This window comes from Chiloscyllium plagiosum, chromosome 2 (genome assembly GCF_004010195.1).
Source record: "Chiloscyllium plagiosum isolate BGI_BamShark_2017 chromosome 2, ASM401019v2, whole genome shotgun sequence".
In the NCBI taxonomy this organism is placed as follows: domain Eukaryota; kingdom Metazoa; phylum Chordata; class Chondrichthyes; order Orectolobiformes; family Hemiscylliidae; genus Chiloscyllium; species Chiloscyllium plagiosum.
The window spans coordinates 10,292,081-10,314,238 of NC_057711.1; the positions used below are offsets into that span (position 1 = coordinate 10,292,081).

The 22,158-nt window shown below is 42.2% G+C and overlaps 1 protein-coding gene across 8 annotated transcripts in view; it reads right to left on the minus strand.

The window, feature by feature from the left end:
* Window positions 1–22,158, minus strand: part of htt (huntingtin) — a 241,245-nt gene that overhangs the window by 112,845 nt on the left and 106,242 nt on the right. For all 8 annotated transcript variants that reach the window (XR_006313622.1, XM_043703713.1, XM_043703763.1 and 5 more), the window contains exons 20-24: window positions 14,365–14,428; window positions 11,203–11,303; window positions 9,187–9,333; window positions 2,758–2,878; window positions 996–1,138 (exon numbers count right to left, since the gene is read on the minus strand). Coding sequence is in view for 7 of the 8 variants with exons in the window: in XM_043703713.1 (XP_043559648.1) it covers window positions 996–1,138; window positions 2,758–2,878; window positions 9,187–9,333; window positions 11,203–11,303; window positions 14,365–14,428 (576 nt within the window). In the remaining variant the exon portion in view is untranslated. The remainder of the gene's footprint in view (window positions 1–995; window positions 1,139–2,757; window positions 2,879–9,186; window positions 9,334–11,202; window positions 11,304–14,364; window positions 14,429–22,158) is intronic.

Here is a 22,158-nt window from a genome sequence, read left to right on the forward strand (position 1 = left end):
ATTCAACGTTTGTGCGAAGATTTGTAGCTTGGGTGCTCGTTGTTGTGGTTCTGTTCGCCGGGCTGGAAGTTTTTGTTGCAAACGTTTCGTCCCTTGGCTAGGCGACATCATCAGTGCTTGGGAGCCTCCTGCGAAGCGCTTCTTTGGTGCTTCCTTCGGTGTTTATAGTGGTCTGTCCCTGCTGCTTCCGGTTGTCAGTTTCAGCTGTTCGCTGTAGTGGTTGGTATATTGGGTCCAGGTCGATGTGTTTGTTGATGGAGTTTGTGGATGAATGCCATGCCTGTAGGAATTCCCTGGCTGTTCTCTGTCTGGCTTGCTCTATGATAGTAGTGTTGTCCCAGTCGAATTCGTGTTGCTTGTTGTCTGCGTGTGTGGCTACTGAGGATAGCTGGTCGTGTCGTTTCGTGGCTAGTTGAATTCGACTGGGACAACACTACTATCATAGGGCAAGTCAGACAGAGAACAGCCAGGGAATTCTTAGAGGCATGGCATTCATCCACAAACTCCATCAACAAACACATCGACCTGGACCCAATATACCAACCACTACAGCGGACAGCTGAAACTGACAACCGGAAGCGGCAGGGACAGACCACTATAAACACCGAAGGAAACATCAAAGAAGCGCTTCGCAGGAGGCTCCAAAGCACTGATGATGTCACCTAGGCAGGGGACGAAACGTTTGCAACAAAAACTTCCAGCTCGGCGAACAGAACCACAACAACGAGCACCCGAGCTACAAATCTTCGCACAAAAATTGTGTTCTCCACAACCACCTGATGGAGTGGCGCTCCGAAAGCTAGTGCTTCCAATTAAATCTGTTGGACTATAACCTGGTGTTGTGAGATTTTTAGCATTAGGAGAGTAATCCTATGTATAACTTCAAGGCACTAGTTTTAGGCACTTGATTGCTTAGAAGTAGAAAAGTGATGAAATCCAGCAAGTAATGAAAGACATCAGATAATTTTATGACAGGACTGAATTATGCCCCATACCTGAACGAACGTCCCCTGTTCTTGTACAAATGGACTCTGGATGCTTGAGAACCACTGGTCGTATATCCACAGTGCCAACCAATGCTCCAGTTACACACAGAGTAGTTCAAGGAGAGCAAAGACAAAGCTTCACAGCAACCAAGCTACAAACAAAACAACGGGTATCAAAACACAGCATTAAAAAGGATGAAACAATCAATTAAAGGAAGAGTGCTGGTTAAAGGAAAAGTTTAAGCGAGGAGGTGACTAAGTCATAAATTCATAAAAGTGGGATCTTGCAGAGCAGCAACATATAAATCCTCAGGCCTCGTGACCCCTCTTTGCAAGGCTGTGCTGGTCATATAGAGATATCCAACAAGGTCATGCACGCAAAGTGCCTCAACAGCATCCTGCACCCTCACTTCATCAGGAACAGACCCTGGTCCCACAATCTTATCTCTATTCTGTCGATTACATAACCAACAGTGGCCACATCTCCTACAAGGCAGCTGTGAAGGGAGAGCTGTTGCTGTCCAGCAATTCTTGGAGGTGGAACCTCCTCATCCCCTGGTGCTTACTCACTATCGACCAAGCATAAGTCATGACTGCAATTAAATACTAATCTCTTGCCTGGATGACCATATCTCCAACAACAAAAGCTCTCCACCACCCAGGACGAAGCAGACTGCTTGAATGGCACCCCATCCACCATCGTCACCAATAATTTCCATCATCGTCAACACAGTGGTTGCAGTTTGAACACTGACAAAATGCTGTGCAGTAACTGCAGTGGAAGTGATGGTGCAGTGGTATTGTCATTGGACTAGTAAACCAGAGACCCATGTAAAGACCCAGGGACAGGTTCAAATCCCGCCACAGATGGTAGAATTTGAATTCAATAAAGACAAAGCCTGGAATTAAAAAGTCTAATGATGGCAAATGTCAGAATAACCCAATTTCGAGAAGGAAATCTGCCATCTTTGTATGATCGGGCCTAATTGTGACTCCAGGATTTTCAATAATGTTGCTTCTCTTCACTGCCCTCTGAAATGGCTTAGCAAGGCACTTAATTCAAAGGGCTATTAGGATGGGCAATAAACATTAGTCCAGTCACCGATGCCACTGACAGCCAATAATTAAAAAAATTCATCAAAGCTGGTCTGGCAATTCTTTCCAAAGATGTGGCCTCCCCTACTGTGAAGCACAAGGTTAGCAAATGCTTAGGAAAACTACAAACTCCACCATCATTATGTGGAACTTCTAGTTATTTCTTCACTGCATAACTTCTACCCTAACAGCACTAAGAGTGTCCCCACATCACATTAACTGGAACAGAGCAAGATGCCAACTTACCACCACCTTCTCAAGGGCAATTAGGGATGGGTAGCAATTGGTAGTCTAGGGCCAACCCAAATCATGCAAAATTTTTTTTTAAAAAAAGGGAAGAAAGTCCCAAGCGCACGCATTAACTCCCTAACGGCCATGCAATCACATTCCAAAAACAGTGGCTGCTGGCCATGCCCATTAAGCATATCCAAGAATCTTTATTGACAAATCTTTGTGAATGAAATCATGATAAATAGAAGGATTTGACTCTGTCCACTATTTTAGTGGACAGATAACAAATCAATTCATCCAAAATATAAGACAGATAAATGTCACATGTCTGTCCATTACTGCCATTGGTAATGGTGAACAATGTAAAATATTAAAATGGATTAGGTTCACAAACTACTCAAAAGACAGCATGCAAATTTTTTTTTAAAACCCAGACATCACTCACTATAAGGGCTCGGGAGGTAGACGAGGTCAATGCATGAGACACTGCAGTGATGACACGGGACAGATTGTTCTCTATCGTCACATCAGTGGTGCTCTGCGAAATGTTGAATCCTCTGTATGTCCTGGATAGTTCAGGGGTAAAAAGCACAAGTTACAGTCAATTATCAAAGCAAATTTTTGTTAAAAATCAATTTCAAGCTAGCATCTTGAATGGAGTAACAAAGTTCAATTCGCAGGTGTGACTAAATACTTTGTGGTTCAGTTTTGAACAGGTGTGATCTTTGAGAGAAATTCAATTTATGCATTCAAATATGCACTATGATCATCTCACTGGGAGAAGGAAAAAAAGTGAATCGTTTGACTGCTGTCTTGTTGAGGTTATCCTTTTCCTGCCCCATTGTCAACAAGGGTTCAGTCTGCAAGGTATCTACAATTTCTGGCAGCAAATCAAACTGCTCTGACCACTTAACATAAAACTAATGAATCACAAACACATACTAAAGTAGAACAAGTCCAAAGGGATTAAACTTCGAACATTTAAGGCTGATACTTTTGCATAAAAACAACTATTAAGCTTGGCAAAATAATATACTTGCTCAATCAACATCTATAAAACTAAATAACACCAACCAGTGTTACAGCCAATCTGCTCAGCGCACTGAGCCATCCGGTTCAAACAGTGATTTAAACATGGCAAACCCTCAAATAGCAGGCGTTGAAAGGTGAAACCCCATACTGGTCCCCAAGATAAAGCACAATACTGAATAAACGCTGGCTATCTCCAATAGGTCCTCCTACTTATTTGTGAACAAATTCGTTGATGCTTTCCATGAAACCCTTTAAGCTTCTCATGTGCTAAGAAAGCAAAACCTTACTGCATGATAAAGTGACAAACTGATCAGTATTTTTAATGTTATGACTCAGACTAGACAAGTCAGATCCTAGACTGAAAGCTGACTTGGTACATCCTAAGTTTAATTTCTGCAGTTGCTTGCAAGGCAGTCAGCCATCGAACACAAGGTGCCAATATTCTTTAAAGAATAAACACAGGTTTATTGCAATAAATAAGACAAAAAATGTACACACAAAAAAAGTTTACATACATCTTAAATAACAAGGCAAAGTTTCAACCTTTACCCAACAATATCCTTTAAGTTACTCAAATCCAGCAAAATAGAACTTTAATTTCTTAGCTAACATCCAGATTTGATGCCTGGACACTTCTTCCAAGTTCTGAGACCTTGGATTGCTTTCCACTTATGATGGTCTAAACACCTTTCCCCGTTCCATCAGTTCGAAAACTTTCACACAAATTCCAACAGCTTGAAGACTTCACAAACTAACCTTACGTTTCTACAGGGGTCAAACAGTTATTTTGACCTGAAACCTGATTCTTCTTTTAACAATGTGGAAACAGGCCATTCGATCCAACAAGTCCACATTAACCCTCCGAAGATCAGCCCATCCAGACACGTCTCCCTACCATTTCCCATGGCAACCTAAAGATCCCTGAACACTATGGGCAATTTTGCATTGCCAATCCAACCAGCTTGCACATCTTTGGACTGTGGGAGGAAACTCACGCAGACACAGGGAGAATGTGCAAACACCACACAGACAGTCCCCAGCGCTGTGAGGCAGCAGTGCTAACAACCGAGCTCCCAGATTCTGAGCTGAACTCAAAACTATTAGGCTTCTCCAAATGTCACAAGTTCTACGTTGTAACACTTCATTAACAGATACTTCATTAACATTCATAGATATCTTGCTCAGCACTTAAGTTACATGTCTTCTAGGGAATATCATCTTTGGCTCACTATTCAAAATGATTTACTTACCTCTTGAAAAAGAAAAGTTGACTTTACAGAACTGAGACCACACAGCTATAATACCTCAACATTAAAATCCAAACAACAATGAAATAGTATATGTTTTTATTACAATGATCACAATTACCAGTTACTGCAATTCTGACAAAAATTAGTTATCATTAAGTATAATTGATACACAACTGCATTTATGATATTTTCAAGAGGAAAGCATCCCAAAGTGCTTCACAGAAGAGAGTTATCAAAAAATGATTAATTTTGAGCCAAAGAAAATATTATGATTTGTGACCAAAAGCTTGTTTTAAAAAGGTAGCGCATAGAGGAGGGTCTTGAAAGACTACAAATAAGGGGAGGGCTGTACAATTAATGGTAGGACCTTGGGTAGTGTTGTAGAACAGAGACCTAGGGGTGCAAGTACATAATTCTTTGAAGTTTGCGTCAGATATAGACAAGGTGGTTAAAAAAAAAAACACTTGGCATGCTTGCCTTCATTGCTCAGTCCTTTGAGTATAGGAGTTGGGAAGTCACATTGAGGTTGTACAGGACATTGGTGAGACCTCTTCTAGAATACTCTTTCTAGTTCTGGTTATCCAGTTACAGGAAGGCTATTATCAAGCTGGAATGGGTTCAGAAGAGATTTACCAAGACATCGTCGTGTAGGGAAACTTTTGGGTAATAAAGAAAGACTGGATAGACTGGGACTTTTTTCCACCAGAGCATAGGAGGTTGAGAGGCGACACAATACAAATACATAAAATAATAAGTATTGGTGTCTTTCCCCTAGGATAGGGGACTTCAATATTAGGGGGCACATTAAGGTGAGAGTAGAGAGATTCAAAAAAGATCCGGGGGGGAAAATTTTTTTTTTTTTTTTTACACAGAATGAACTTCCTGAGGAAGCAGTGGATGTGGGTACAACTACAATGTTTAAAAGACATTTGGATAGATACATGAATAGGAAAGATTTGGAGGGAACAGGCAGGTGCAATTAGTTTCGTTTGGAATTATGTTCAGCATGGACTGGTTGGACCAAAGGGTCTGTTCCTGTACTCTAGACAAGATGCAAGATGGTGCTGGATATGGTCAACTCCTTGCGAGCTCCTGCATGCAGATCTAAGTTTCTTATTTCTAACAATCGTTCTACACTCTTTAAACTTAAAACATACTTCTAAAAATTACTAATAACTATGTTTTATGTAAACTCACAGGTTTGAAGCTCCTCCGATCCTCAAAGCCAGCTTACTGGATAAAGGTCATGGTATCCGTGACCCATCTGACCAATCCGGAGGGCCAGGCCAGGCTAGCTGGAAGCAGCCTACGTGAGCCCCAGGCTTGGGGCCTGCCAGAAAATGGAGGGACAAGAGAGATCTGTCCCAGGAAGGAGAACCGACACAAAATGGTCCCGGCCCCATAAGACACCTGCCTGAACGAAAGCTATCAGAACATACCTGGAGAGCAGCCCAAACACTTCTAAGCAGCAAAACAAAACCATGGCTGGACCTGGAGCAGCAAATCAGCAGCAACTTAAACCAGGAACTTCTCCACTGGGCCCTAAGTAAACTCCCTCCGGTAAATAAACCGCACAGTAAATTACCTGCTACACTGGGTCTGAATCACACCCTCTGCAAAAATACACTAAATGGCAACCTACCTGCTTCCACAAGGTCTTAGGAAGGAACACTTAACTGGAAGCAGTCACAATCCACTCCACCAGACCACTCAAATGCAAGAAACCTGCAAGGAAGCTGGGTAAGCCTGCTGGCTTACTCCTAGCAAGTGTACAATCTCTGGAGAACAAGATGGACAAACTCAGATCACGGCTCAGCTTCCAGCATGAACTGTGGGACTGCTGCGCACTCTGCTTCACAGAAACCTGGCTCAACCCATCGGTTCCCAGCACACTTCAGGCTGATGGTTTATCTATTCTTCGTATGGACCATACAGTGTCCTTGGCTAGGACAAAGGGTGGAGGGGTTTGCTTTTTAATCAACAACTTGCGGTGCACAGACATTGCAACCTTAGGCAGCCATTGCTCCCCAAACCTTGAATTCACCCCTTCTATCTACCAGGGGAATTTATCGCTGCTATACTAACTGCTGTGTAAATACCGCCACAAGCAAAGGTTGAGGAAGCTCTGGATGTGCTGTACTCCACCACCAACACTCTGGAGACGGAGCACCCAGAGGCCCTGTTATTGTAACTGACAACTTCAATCATGCCAATCTAAGGAAGGTGTTGCCCAAGTACTACCAGAACATTACTGACCCACCAGGGCCCCAACAATTTAGATCACTGCTACACCACTGAAGGATGCCTACTGCTCGATCCCCCACCCTCATTTCAGGAACTCCAACCACAATGCTGTGTTTCTTCTCCCAGCTTACAGGCAAAAGCTCAAGCAAGAGACCCCCTCGTGGATACAGGTCCAGTGCTGGTCGGAGGAGGCAGAGGATCAACTCCGGTGCTGTCTGGAATCGGCTGATTGGACCATGTTCAAACAGTCCGCAGGTACCTTGGACGAATACGCCACCACTGTCACAGACTTTATCAGCAAGTGTGTGGAGGACTGTATACAGAGGAAGTCAATCCGGGTGTTCCCCAACAGGAAACCCTGGATGAATCAGGACATACAGAATCTGCTAAAAACCAGGCATGAGGCCTTCAGATCAGGAGACCCACTCAAATATAAGGAATCCAAGTATTACCTTCGTAGAGCCATTAAGACAGCCAAGGACCACTACCGATTCAAACTAGAGACCCAGACAGATACCCGGCGACTATGGCAAGGACTGAATGGCATCACAGGTTCTAAAAAGAGACAGTGCAAGATAGTAGACGATGACACATCCCTCCGAGATGAGACTTGTCTCAACACCTTCTACAATCGCTTTGAGCAGAATTTCGAGGGAGATATAACACGTATTCCGACAAGTCCTGACGAACCTATCCCAACAGTCACTGCATCAGAGGTCAGATCAGTTTTCCTTCGTGTCAATCCAAGGATAGCAATGGGAGCAGATGAAGTACCAGTGCACTCAGAGCATGCACAGATCAACTGACAGAGGTCTTCTCAGACATCTTCAACCTCTCCCTGCAGCAGGCCACAATCCCTGCCTGTTTCAAGAGGGCCAACATCATCCCTGTGCCTAAGAAGGCTCATGTAACCTGTCTCAATGACTACCATCCAGTGACACTAACATCGGTGGTCATGAAGTGCTTTGAAAGGCTGGTCATGGCATTAATCAACTCCAGCCTCCCCATTACTCTTTACCCATTCCAATTTGCCTATCAGACCAACAGATCCATGGCAGATGCCATACCACTAGTCCTTCACTCCTCCCTAGAACAACTTGACACCAAGAACAGCTACGCAAAAATCCTACTCACTGATGACAGTTCAACCTTCAACATTATTATCCCCTCTGGACTGATTACTAAACTTTGTGATCTCGGACTAAGCCCCACGCTCTGTAACTGGATCCTCAGGCCATAATCAGTGAAGACTGGGGACATTATATCAGCCTCACTAACACTCAACACTGGAACCCTCCCAGGGGTGCGTACTCAGCCCCCTATTGTACTCACTGTATACCCATGACTGCATCGCCAAATATCAGACTAATGCCATTTACAAGTTCGCTGATGACACCGCCATAGTCGGTCGAATCTCAAATGGCAACGCAACAGACTACAGACGAGAGGTGGAAGACCTGGAAAAATGGTGCACTGAGAACAACCCAGTTCTCAATGCTGACAAAACCAAGGAACTCATTGACTTTCGGCAGGATGTTTCCCATGCATCTCCCCCACCCCTACACATTAACAGCACAGAGGTGGAACGAGTGGAGAGTGATCATCCATAAAAGCTTTTTTGGACCCTTCATGTAGATGCACTGGTTACAAAGGCCCAACAACATCTCTTCTTCCTCAGGCAGCTGAGGAAATTTGGCATGACAGCAAATACCCTTGCCAACTTTTATAGGTGCACCATCGAGAGCATTCGGTCTGGATGTATCACTACCTGGTATAGCAACTGTACCATTCAAGATCGGAGATGGTTCGAGAGAATGGTGAACTTGGCCTGGACAATCACAAAGGCCTACCTTCCATCTATAGAATCTATCTACCAGGCCCACTGTCAAGAAAAGGCCGCCAGCATTCTTAAAGATCCATCCCACCCTGGCAATGTTTTTCTACAATCTCTACCATCAGGGAGAAGATATAGAAGCCTAAACACACGCACCAGCTGGTTTCAAAACAGTTTGTAACCTACTGTTGTTAGAATACTGAATAGACTCTCAAACTCTTAACATTCACCTGTACCTGTTTTTGTTTTTGCCGCTGTTTGCCTGTAATTTATTTATCTATGCTACTTAACTCTGTGATCTTCTTGTATTGTTTGCAAGACAAAGCTTTTCACTGTGCCTCGGTACACGTGTCAATAAATTCAATTGAATTCTATGACTTTATGGCAGAGGGGTTTTGGGAGGAAATTACATAGCTTAGGTAACTGGAAGTACAGCAAATAAATCATGCAAGAGTGGTAGTTTCAACAAATAAGGAAACCAGTAATGATCAAGACAACTCATTAGGGTCAGTACCTGGTGATAGTGCTAACTGCAAAGTGAGATGGAGATTGAGTCTCATGCATGAGAAGCTGCAGGTATGCACTGCTTTGGTCTCTGGCTACAGCTACTACTGGATCAGACTGTCCTTGGTCACAATCAAAAAAGAGACGAGGTATCAGCCTGCAATAACAAAAGAAGAAAATAAAAGTTAAATATGTGCAAAAGAAAAGCACTTGAATTATGATTTCATATATAGTGGGTCAGGACATAACTCAGCCTTGCAGTTAATAGCAAAATGCACCCATAAAAGTTGGAATGATGCACAGATATCATAGCAGCTAATTAGTTACATGAGATAGGCGATGAAGGCTTTTGTGAGCCTTTTCCAAACAATGATCATTTTGTGTCAACAGCTTTAACCACCACAATTAACTATGTACAGGTATTTTATGAAAATGTGAGAAAGGAGAAGGGGAGATTTGATAGATGCATTTCCAATAATGAAGTGTTAACACAAAGAGACCTGCTTACAACAGCTAAAGAAAGAATAATGGTGACATTAATAGTGAATGTTCTCTGAACTGCCTCCAATGAAATAATATATTTCCTTAAATAAGGGGACCAAAACTACTCTCGGTACTCGAGATTTCATCTCTTAGTTTCATTAAGAGTTCTCTACTCCCATACTCCAACCACCTTAAAATAAGAGATAACCTTCTATCAGCCTTCTTGATATGCACTGGTTTGCTGCGTTTCATGCACAAGTACCCCAAAGTCTCTTTGTGTTGCAGTTTTCTCCATGTAAATAGTCCTGTTCTTTTGTTCTCCCTTCCAAAATGAACCTCACATTTCTCACATTATACTCCATTTGCCAACTTTTTGCACACCGACTTTAACTACCAATATCTCTGTGCATTGCTTGTACTCCTCATTCAACTTGCCTTTCTTTGTGTCATCTGTGACTCAGTCTAGAGTACATTTGCTGCCTTCCTCCAAGTTATTAATATAAATTTTAAACTGTTTCAATCACAGTAGTAATCCCTATGGAACCCCACTAGTTATAGGATCTTAACCCCTTATTCCCACTCATTGTTTCTGGCCCATCCATGCGATTATACTACCTCCAACACCATGTCAAACATCTTCAAGAAATGCAAATACAATATAGCTACTGCTTTCCCTCTATCTACTCTGGTCAAGACTTCCGCAAAAGACTCAAGTTAGAAATTGCTGGAAAAACAGCATCTATGGAGAGAAAGCAGAGTTAATATCTCAGGTCCAGTATTCCTTCTTCAGAACTGTTCTACAACGTCCACCACTATAGCACTCCCTCAGTATTACAATAGTGTGTCAACACGGAGGTCTCTAGTGTTACTTTAAACAACAACATTGACCATCTGTGGGAAAGACTGGATATCTCTTTGTAGAGTAAACAGTTTTGAGTTCCCAGAAAAGAACAAGGCAATGAGCCAAACTGGATCTCTCTTTCAAAGCACCAGAGATGCCAATGGACAAACTAGTCTCTCCCGGTGCTCCTCTGATTCTATACTGTAGAGATAAACACAATGTGTAATAAGATATAGATATTTCATAATCCGTGTGCTCAGAGATGTTTTCAAATACCTCTGGAGCAAATGGGAATCAAATCTGGGTGGATGAAATATGCTTGGAATTTGAGAGGGCAGTGCAAAAGTACAGGTCAGTATTTAGTCAGGTTGTTTCAGCTACCGAGTACGAAGATGATTTAACACAGATTGGTGCTCTTTCTGACCCAACAATTGTATTTTTGCAAATAAACCCCGTATTAAGTTCATCAGCAAGTCTCCTTGTCAAGCATCGAGTGAAAAGTCACATATACAATGAAAATCAGAATAAACTGGTCCAGCTGAACAGGTGGCAGCAGCCTCCTCCAGTAAAACAACTCCTATGATTTAGAGAGGTTGCATTTGGTAGCAACATACAATGACACCAAGCAAATGGAATTGAGCATTATTTAGACTAACCACATGCATCCAGACGCAGTAAGAGCCCATCCCGCCCCATTGTTACCTCACGAGGGTTGTAGCTGCCACGTGTCGTACCCTTGGATCCTCATCTCCAAGCAAGTGGATGATGACATCATTAACAGCTCGCTCTTGTAGCTTCAACATCTTGAAAGTAACAAATAATTTGATTAGGTAGGCAGCAGCACACATTTAGAAATATATCAAAATGTCCCAGCACAAACGTAGAAACAAAGAATCCACAGTACAGCAAGAGATGCTTGGTCTAACTGTTTAGTGTGAGCTTTAATGCTCCAGATTTCCACCACTGAGTGAAAATTCTTTTCCTCACATTCCCTACAAATCTATTGCCTCTTAAATTAAATCTACACGCATGGTCACTGATCCCTCCAGCACAGGGAAAAATTCCTGTCAATTTTATCTGCACTCCTCATAATTGTCTACATCCCAAACATGTCTCCTGTCGCCACACAATTGCCAGGCAATGACCATCTCCAATGAGAGAATTTAACCATGTCCCTAGACAGATAAATAGATAAAGTATTTTTCCCAAATTCAGGGAGTTCAAAACTAGATGGCAATAGGTTTAAGGGAGAAGGGAAAGATTTAAGAGGAACCTGAGGGCAACATTTTTCCACCTACACAGAGTGTGGTATGTCTATAGAATGTACTGCCAGCGATGGTGGAGGAGGTGGGTACAATTACAACATTTAAAAAGGTATCTGGATGGGTATGATGAATAGGAAGGGTTTACAGGGAAATGGGCCAAATGCTGACAAATGGGACTAAATCAGTTTAGGATATCTAGTCAGCACGGACAAGCTGGACTGAGGATCTGTTTCTGTGATATATAACTCTATGACTCTATATGAATTTTCACGATAAACTGCATGGGGTTGCCACTAACCAGAAACTGAACTAGTCTAATCATAAATACAAAGGCTACAAGACCAGGTCAGAGGCTCAGAATCCTGCAGCAAATAACTCACCTCATAACTACCCAACATCTAGAAGTCACAAGTCAGGAGTGAGTTGGAATACTCTCTGCAGGTCTGGATGGTTGTAGCTCTAACAACACAAGAAGCTTGACACCATCCAGGACAAAGCAGCCCATACGCAGACCTGAATACTGGAGCACTGTCATGGGAAATCTCAGTGGGGCAAGGTTGATTGACACCACATACACAAACATCCACTCCCTCCTCCACCACTCCGTAGTAGTGGTGTGTACCATCTGCAAAATGCACTGCAGAGATTCACCAAGCTCCCTAAGGCAGCACTTCCAACTCAAAGGACAAGCGATATAACCACATCAACTCTTTCTGACATTTCCTTCTGTGACTGGTAGCTTGTAACACTAAAATTCATCAGCAAAGACTGTTATTCTGCATAAGGTTCACGATTCAGTCCAGCCAGAGGCTGGATCACACCCAGCCTCAGTTTCTTCAGTGTTGCTACGTCAAATCCCTGGAACTCCCTGCCTAAAGTAACTGTTGGGTCTACCTACAGCATATGAAGGCATAAAGGTAGCTACCACCACCTTCTCTAGGGCAACTTGGTAATAAACACTGGTCTAGCCAGCCATGCCCACATTAGCACACTTTTTAAAAGATGAACTGCTGACCACCTAATCTGTCCTTAGTGTTAACAATTCTCTGCTGCCACATACTGTTCACTCTCAATATCCTTCACCATCAGCCCCCCACAATCCAACTGTCAGAAACCACCATAAAGCTCCATAATCCTTTTCAAAGTCTTTGAATATACCGTCACCTCCCAAACACCAACTTTCCAAAAATATCAGACATCTTCCAGATTTCCACCACATCATTACACCAAAATGCCTCAGATGGTATCCTGGGTGACTTCTGAAGAAGGGCTTTTACCCGAAACATCGATTTTCCTGCTCCTAAGATGCTGCCTAACCTGCTGTGCTTTTCCAGCACCACTCTAATCTAAACTCCTGGGTAACTCTGACAAGTAAACTGTCACTTATTACCAACTCTGTCCTTGATGCCCTTTGACATCCTCGCCAAGGCTTCTCCACTATTGTCAATTTAGATGCAACTGCACTCACCTGTTTTCACTGACTGATCCCACCATTAGAGTAGCACCTGAAATGGCTTCCCTTTTCTCTCTCTCTGCCAGTGTTATCTCTGAAGACGTCAAAAATCTGCCCTCGTACCCCACCTGTTTCTCATCTCATTTCTGTCACTCATGGTGTCAGGTTCCAGAAGACACTGGCGACATTTAACTCTAACCTTACCTGAACCTCTCAATTCCTCCATAGCCTCAAAGTTGTCAGACTGCTCACCTGACATCCATTATTGGATCAGCTAGAAGTCCCTCCACCTAAATATTGCGAACAGTAATATCATTTGCTTCAGTTCCCCACCACCTACCCAATTCACCAGCCACTGACACTACCACTCAGCCAAGCAAACATTCCTTAAGTTGCCCACTATAAAATTTTGTGAAGTATCTGAGAGAGGCTTAATGCCATAGAATGTGCATTAGAAGTTCAAATTGTTGTTGTAGTGGCTCTCTCTTGTAACCGGATACAGAGATTTAAAAATTGCAGTAGGAGGGGTGCTTGATCAGCTGGACATAAGAGTGTCTCTGATTACAGAGGTTGCCAACAATTTAAGATAGCCATCAACAAACTCAACAAGGAGAAACTTCTTCACCCAGTGATTAGAATGTGGAACTTGCTTTCAGAAGCAGTAGTTGAGGCAAAAAGCTTCAAGATAAAGCCAGATAAACACAAGGGAAATGGAATCCAGAATTATTCTGAAAGGTTAATAACTGGCCCATGTAGCTCATCACACTGGCAGAGATTAGATGGATCAAACCCAGTTTGTGTGGTGTACATTTGATAATTCCTGCACCTGGTTACCACCAGCTGTGTGTAGACACCAGGTCCAGCCTGGCAGTGATATTCTTACTGATCAAATAGCCTGCAGCTCTCACTGTCTGAGATTGCACAAACAATCTCAGACAGTGAAACGTTGACGGGTGCCCAGGAAACAAGACACCAGCTTAGTGACCTAAATTAATTGCCTGCACAAGATGGAATGGGAGGATGGAGGAGAAAAAGAGTGATAGTCAAAATAAAACACTCAGGATCACATTTGTCAACATGACTGTAAGACTACAACAAGGCTGTCAGAATTAGTTATAAGAAACAGCAGTACGATGGAAAACTTACCCCAGTGTAGTGATGTTGCCCCCTATGAAGTTCCACTGTTTTCCTCTCCAAGAAACCGACTAGCCTGAGGAACAGAAGTTTTATCACCACTCAGGTTAATGCCAAAATAGTATTGGTGTTTCACCTCATTGGTAAAATTAGAATAGCATCTATGACACACATGTTTCTGTTTAAAAATTTCTATACATATATCTGTCCATAGTCTGATCGGCCCTCATCTTCTCTGCCCAACTACACTCAGAGTGACTCAGTCCTTTGATTCAGACCCTTTCAAATGGTTCCCTGTGCCTTCAACCATAAACCTTGCATCCTTCCAGAAGCTCCTTTTTTGATGAGTCAAAATACATTCCTGAGCTTCAGAATGTAAGCTACATGAACCTGGCTATTCAGCATTAAGGGAAGTGCTGCAGTGGGCAACTGCACTGTCCTCCAGCAAAGATATTAAATTAAGCCCTTTCCTGCTCATTTCGGACAATGATTCTTTATCACCACTGAAACACAGGCAGAGAGTTTCATCAGTGGCCTGGTTGATATTCCTCCGTCCAACAACCACATAAATCAAAATTTATGATTATTCACCTCATTGTGGTTGGCATGGTCCTGCCACGAATAAACTGTGTAGTATATAATGTCAACTGTAGTTTAGTAGATAGTGCTGACATCTGAATTAGAAGGCTGGGAAGTCAAGTGCCATTACAAAAAGTAGCCACATAATCCAGGTTGACACTCCTGGTGACAGTGAGGACTACAGATGCTAGAGATTAGAGTCTAAAGTGTGATGCTGGAAAAGCAAAGCAGGTCAGGTGTTACACCGGGTAAACCCCCCTGCTTATTTTAAACCAGCAACACAAGATTTATCCCATTAGCAATCTGTGAAAATTTGAGAGGTCAAGAACTACTTAAAGTAAAAATTAATGACATTACTTCTTAACGTATAACAGAATAATTAACGAACTACTTACAACTCCTTCCTCTAACCAATCTTTTACCTTCCCCTCAATAATACTAGCCCCATGAAACCCTTGGTTAAGATTTGCAAACAAAATCTCTTATCTCAAAACCAGGCAGCTTTCAGTTCTCTGTATTCCTGTCTTCTTTTCTTCTTCTTGAGGAATCTGCTTCGCATGTTACTGATCGAAAAGCGCAGGTCAGGCAGCATCCAAGGAGCAGGAGAATCAACGTTTCGGGCATAAGCCCTTCTTCTGCTCCTTGGATGCTGCCTGACCTGCTGCGCTTTTCTAGCAATACATTTTTCAGCTCTGATCTCCAGTATCTACAGTCCTCACTTTCTCCATGTTACTGATCGATAAAGGTAGCTTTAAGAGAGTTTTTTTGGGCAGTATTTTTACATGCTGATGGCTTGGCAGTTCTCCTCTCAAATATTCGATCTTCCCCGGTCTTATACCCCAAAACATTGGATTGTGTCATTGACTTTTAAGATAATCAATATACTGAATTCAAAACGGATTGGAGTTTGGTATTTTTTGGGATATAATTTAAACTGATTGGCCTAATTCAAATCTGTTTTGTCATTTCCAGGCAACCAGCTACCCCAGTATCTGGAGCACATGTTCCACTGTATTGCATTGAGAACACTGTTGTCACTGCTAGTTTTTAACTCTCAAAAAGTACAGTACACCCACACCTTCATAACATCTCCCCCTTAAGAAAGAAAACTATGAAAAACTGGCTTTTTTTTTTTTAAAAACAACACATTACCTTAACATATAGATAATTTAATAAGTTCACCCTAACTTCTTCCCATATAAGACAAAGGAAAATCTAATTTAAACTCAGTTAAATCCACAATAACGCATCTGCAATTACATTCTTACATGTACGATTTTTAAAAGTTTGTAACATATGACTGCAATGAAATAGCATCATATTCTGGTCTTTAAAGTATTCTAGGAATGTAAACAGATTGTGATCCATGCATACAACCGTCTCAGACACATTGTTCGTGACATACACATTAAAATGTTGTAAGGCCAGTACCAAACTCCATCGTTCCTTTTCGATTGTGGAGTATTTCCTCTGGTGGATGTTGATCTTCTTCGAAAAGTAACCAACTGGCAGTTCAAACCCATCCTCATCTTCCTGTAGGAATACAGCTCCAACTCTATCACTTGCATCGATGGTGACCTTAAAAGGTTTTGAAAAGTTTGGTGTAGCTAAAACTGGTTTGGTGGTTAAGATGGCTTAATGGTCAAATGCCTCCTGGCATGGTTCTGCCCATTGAAATTTTGTGTTCTTCTTCAGCATTTCTGTTATCTGTGCCACTACACTGAACTTTCAAACAAACTTCAGGTAGAATCCACTGAATCCTAAGAATCGAAACACCTTTTTCTTCGAGATTGGTTGTGGAAACTCCTCGATGGCCTTAGTCTTTGCGTTCCGTGGGGATCAACCTTCCATGACCGATGTTATGTCCTAAGAATGTCACCTCTGCTTTTGCGAATTCGGCTTTATTTAAGTTTACCACCAGTTTTGCTTCTCGTACTCGTTCAAAGAGCTCTGCCAAATGTACCATGTCATCTTTCCAAGACTTACGAAAGATCACTACATTATCCAAACAGACTGCACAGTTTGTTAACCCAGGCACAACTCTGTTCACGAGCCTGTGAAATGTGGCGGGTGTATTCTTCATTAAAGGGCATCACTTTAAACTGATAGAGCCCATTTGGGGTTACAAACGCAGAAATTGCTTTCTCCATCTCTGATAAAAGGTACCTGCCAGTAACCACGCGTTAAGTCCAACTTGGTGTAGTAACTGGCTTGTCCGATTCTCTCAATACAGTTCTCCAATCCAGGAATTGGATACGAGTCCGATTTTGTAACGGCGTCGACCTTCCGATAATCCACACAGAGTCATTGAATCCCGTCCGGTTTGCAAACTCCACTCACACTGGCTTGAATTGATGATGCCCTCATCAAGCATGGCCTCCACCTCCTTCTGGACCGGTCTGGCTTTGAAAGGATTAAGCCAATAGGGGTGTTGTTTTATCGGAGCAGTATTCCCTACATCTACTTCATATGCAATAGCATTAATCCTCCCCATCTGATTCTTACATATGTCCTTATCCTGCAGTAACAAATCTTCCAACTGTGTTCTATGCTCCTGAGATAGATAGTTTACTAACCTATCCACTCCTCAAGGACTTTTTCATTTTTTAATCTATTTTGAGGCACATCAAAATCCACATCATCTGGATTTGATTCCTCACTCTGTGAGGGAGTAACTAACACCTGTTTCTCCAGTTCTTTCTGTCTAGTATAATACGGTTTCAACATGTTCACATGACATACCAGATAACCTTTCCTGCCCCTATGTGACATTCTTACTAGATAGTTCACCTGACAACCTTTTGTCAATTTGACAGGAACCACTAAAACTTGCTTTGAAGGGTTCTCCCCATCACTGGTAACAGTACTAACACGTCATCCCCTTGAGAAAATGTCCAAGTCTCAGAGATTTTTTCTGCCACCTGCTTCATTCTATTCAGCGCCCTCTTTCGGTGCTGTTTAGTTAACTCACCTACTCTATTTAGTCTCTCCCTCACCTATGATACATAATCTAAGTGTGAGATCTCCAACTTTGGTCCAATCAATTTTTCTTTAATTAATTTCAAAGAGCCTCTCACCATGACCAAATATTACCTCTAAGGGTGTGAACTGAAGCTTCATCTGGGGCATCTCTAATGGCAAACAATACAAATGGGATACCTATCCCAATCATTCGAGTAATCCTGACAGTATGCTCTCAACATGGTCTTCAAGGACTGATGCCACCTTTCTAAAACTCCCTGGGATTCAGGATGATACGCACTGGATCTGAAGTGCCGTATACCTCAGCTATCCATAATCTCCTTAAACAGCCTAGCAGTAAAAGTTGACCCTTGGTCCAACTGAATCCCTCTGGGTAGCCTATATCGTGTGAAGAAAGCTACTAACTCCTCTACTACCCATTATGCCTTGATAATCCGTAATGGAATTGCCTCTGGAAATCTGATGGACATATCCATTATGTTTAACAAGTACCGGATCCCACTTTTTGTTGTCCGGAGGGGACCTACACAATCAATTGTAACCCGCATGAAAGGTTCTTCAAATGCAGGAATTGACAACAAAGGTGCTGGTTTTATTACCACCTCTGGCTTACCTACCATTTGGCAAGTACAACACATTCGTCAAAGGTTAACCACATCCTTGTTCATTCTAGGCCAATAACAATGCTTTTGTTCCATTGCCCGAGTCCTCTGTACTCCTAGGTGACCTCGCACAAATAGTTCACGTGCTACCCGTAATATCTCCTGTCTGTATGCTACTGACAACATAATCTGGTGCACTCCTGCCCATTTCTCCTCTGCATTAACCTGCTGTGGTCTCCATTTCTGCCTTAGGATTCTGTCTTTCAGATAATAACCCTCAGGAATATTGTCTGTTTCCTTTTCAGAGCACACATCAACATATATATCTTTTATTGTCTTGTCTTGCTTTTGCAAGTCTCTTAGCCTTTCAGGAGTAAACACTTCTGTCTGACCCTCTTCCTGTTCAGGTTTTCCTGCACCATGACGTCAAACAAGGTATCCACTAACAACCTCAAATCCTTCAGCTTTCTTTTTACTTTTCGCTTCGTGCTGTGACTTATGATAGTGGGATATGGTTACTACACAGCCTGGGAAAATACCAGGATATTTGTTTTAGCTCCAGTTTCTTGGTCTTCCTTGGGCTTCTTCACAAGGAGTGTCACTCCCATCTTAGATCCTGCCAAATCATTCCCAAGGACAAACTGAATTCCTGGAACTGATTCTGTCAATCACTCAGACTATAACTTCCCCAGACTTGAGTTGGCACTCCAACCTGATCTTACACAGGGGAACACTAAATTTCTGTCCATCTATTCCACAAATTACCACACTCTGGGGTAACAGATCAGAAAGAATGCATATTCGCTCATCTCTTACTATTTGCGACTAGTTAGATCCTATATCTCTCAAAGTTATTATTTCTTGTCCTTCTCCCCCTGTTCTTTGAGTAAACTTTACCCAAAGATGATTAATTCTTTGTACAGATCAGGTACTAACTCCATACCCAGCCCCTGCCTAGACCGTGCACTCTCCTGCAGCTCGACTCTTCTTGGGGTTTCTTCTACCTTCACTAATGCCACTGGCTTGGCCTCTTTTACCACATCTTTTCCCACAGCGCCTTTCTTTAACGACCAGCACTGTGACTTTACATGTCCCACTTTACCACAGTGGAAACACCAGAGGCCTTTCACCTCCTTTCCACCCTCTTGGGTTTCTTTTTATTCGGTGGTAAATTCTTATCGGTGCTCTTTACTCTTGGTTTCGTAGTGTCTCTTGGTCTCTCCCAACTTCTATCCCTCACAGGAGGAAATTCTGGCCGGAAGCTTGCCTTATGCACCAACATGTACTCATCTTCTAATCTTGCTACCTTTCTCACTTCTTAAACTTTGTGTTCCGCCACATGAATTCTTACCACCTGGAAGTGAGTTTTTAAACTCCTCCAGCAGAATAATTTCTCTTCGCCCAAAAGGTCTTATCTATTTTCAAAGCACCCACCCACCGATCAAAACGACTATGTTTAATTCTTCTGAACTTAATAGAAGTCTGATTTGGTTCCTTCTTTGTGTTTCTGAACTGCTGTCTATATGCTTCTGGTACCAATTCATAAGCACTTAAAATAGCCTGTTTAATCTCTACATAATCTCTTGACCCCTCATCCGACAATACGGCAAATACCTCACTAGCTCTGCCTACAAGTTTGGTCTGAACGAGCATCACCCATAAATCCTCGAACCACTCCATCTGCTTAGCCAATTTTTCAAATGAAATCAAGGCGGCTCAACATCTTTCTCATCAAAGTGTGGCAGACTTGTGACATATTTCTATCACTACCTTCTCTTTTAATCTCCATCCTGTTAACTTGACTTTGCAACTTCAAGTTCAAATTCTCTGTTTTTGCACATCTAAGAACCTTCTCTCTCCCCTTATCTTCTAACTCATTTTTCCTCAATTGTAATTAAGGTTTTCTACCCCTACTGCACTTGTCTGTTTCTCTGACACACCTAAGTGTTTGAGTAATTCTCTGATAATTCCAGCTTTACTTTTGTCCTTGGTTAAACCCAAATCTAAATTGCTAATTCTAAAAGGATGGCCTTTTTCTTACCTTCTAAACTTTCTTGGCAAATCTGAGAATCATCTTCAAATCCCAGAACTCTCCAGCAATTTTAGGTGCCATTTCTCTCACTTTTAATTTAATCAACCACACGTCACGGAGATTAAACAAACTGTCTCACCTACGTTTTATTTAAAGATCTAAGACACTAATCTACAAGTGTTTAAATCTGCTGGGATCTTTCTTATCCTCCAAATCTATCCACATCTGTCTAAACCAGTTCAAATCATGGACGCGAGCCCCCAAACTATTACAACATGGGGTAAACCCTCCGCTTTTTTAAAAACTAGCAACACAAAAGATTTACCCCGCAAAATAATCTGTGAAAATTTGAGAGGTCAAGAACTATTTAAAGTAGAAATTAACAAATTTATTTCTTAAGGTATAACAGAGAATAATTAACTAACAACTATTTACAACTCCTTCCTCTAACCTGTTACCTTCCCCTTTGGAGTACTAGTCCAATAAACCCTTGATTAAGATTTACAAAACAAAACTTCTCAAAACCAGGCAGCTTTCGGTTTTCTCTGTATTCCTGTCTTCTTTTCTTCTTCTTCTTGAGGATTCTGCTTCACAGGTTACTGATCGATTAAGGTACCTTTGAGAGAGCTATTTTTCGGGCAGTCTTTTTACATGTTGGTGGCTTCGCAGTTCTCCTCTCAAATGTTCGATTTTCCCTGGTCTTATACTCCAAAACACTGGATTGTGTCATTGGCTTTTAAGATTGTCAATATACTCCATCAAACTCGATTGGAGTTTGGTATTTTTTGGGGTATAATTTAAACCGATTGGCCTAATTCAAATCTGTTTTGTCATTTCCAGGCAATCAGCTACCCCAGTATCTGGAGCACACATTACATTGTATTTGACTAAGAACACTTGGTGCTGTCACTGCGAGCTTTTAAACTCTCTTAAAGGTACAATACACCCACATCTTCATAACACGGACAGCATCTGAGGAGGAGAATCGATGTTTCTGGCAAAAGCCCTTCATCAGCAATGCGCAGATCCTGGTGAAGGGCATTTCCCAAAATGTCGATCTCCTGCTCCTCAGATGCTACCTGACCTGCTGTGCTTTTCCAGCACCACACACTCAACTCCTTGTGACAGCTTAGAATCCCTGCAATGCACAGAGACTACTTAGCTCATCCAGTTTACATCAACCCTTGAGGGAGCATCCCAGCCAGACCCCCACCCTGCCCATGTAACCCTAAATTTACCGTGATTAATCCAGTTAGCCTGCACATCTCTCAACGTCAAGAGGCAATTTACATGGCCAATCCACCGAACCTGCACGTCTTTGGACTGCAAAGAAACTGGAGCATCCAACAGAAAATCATGTAGATGCAAGCAGAATGTGCAAAGTTCACATTGTCACCAGAGACTAGAATCATACCCTGCTCTCTGGTGCTGAGAGGCAGCAGTGCTAACCACCAATAAAGGTGCCATCTTTCAGCAGAAAGATTAAATCAAAATCCCACATGAAGGTAATTATAAAGGATTTCATGGCATTATTTTATATTTGTGGGTGCACATACCGCATATGCACTGCAGCATTTCAAGAAGGCAGCTTAACACTACATTCTGAAGAGA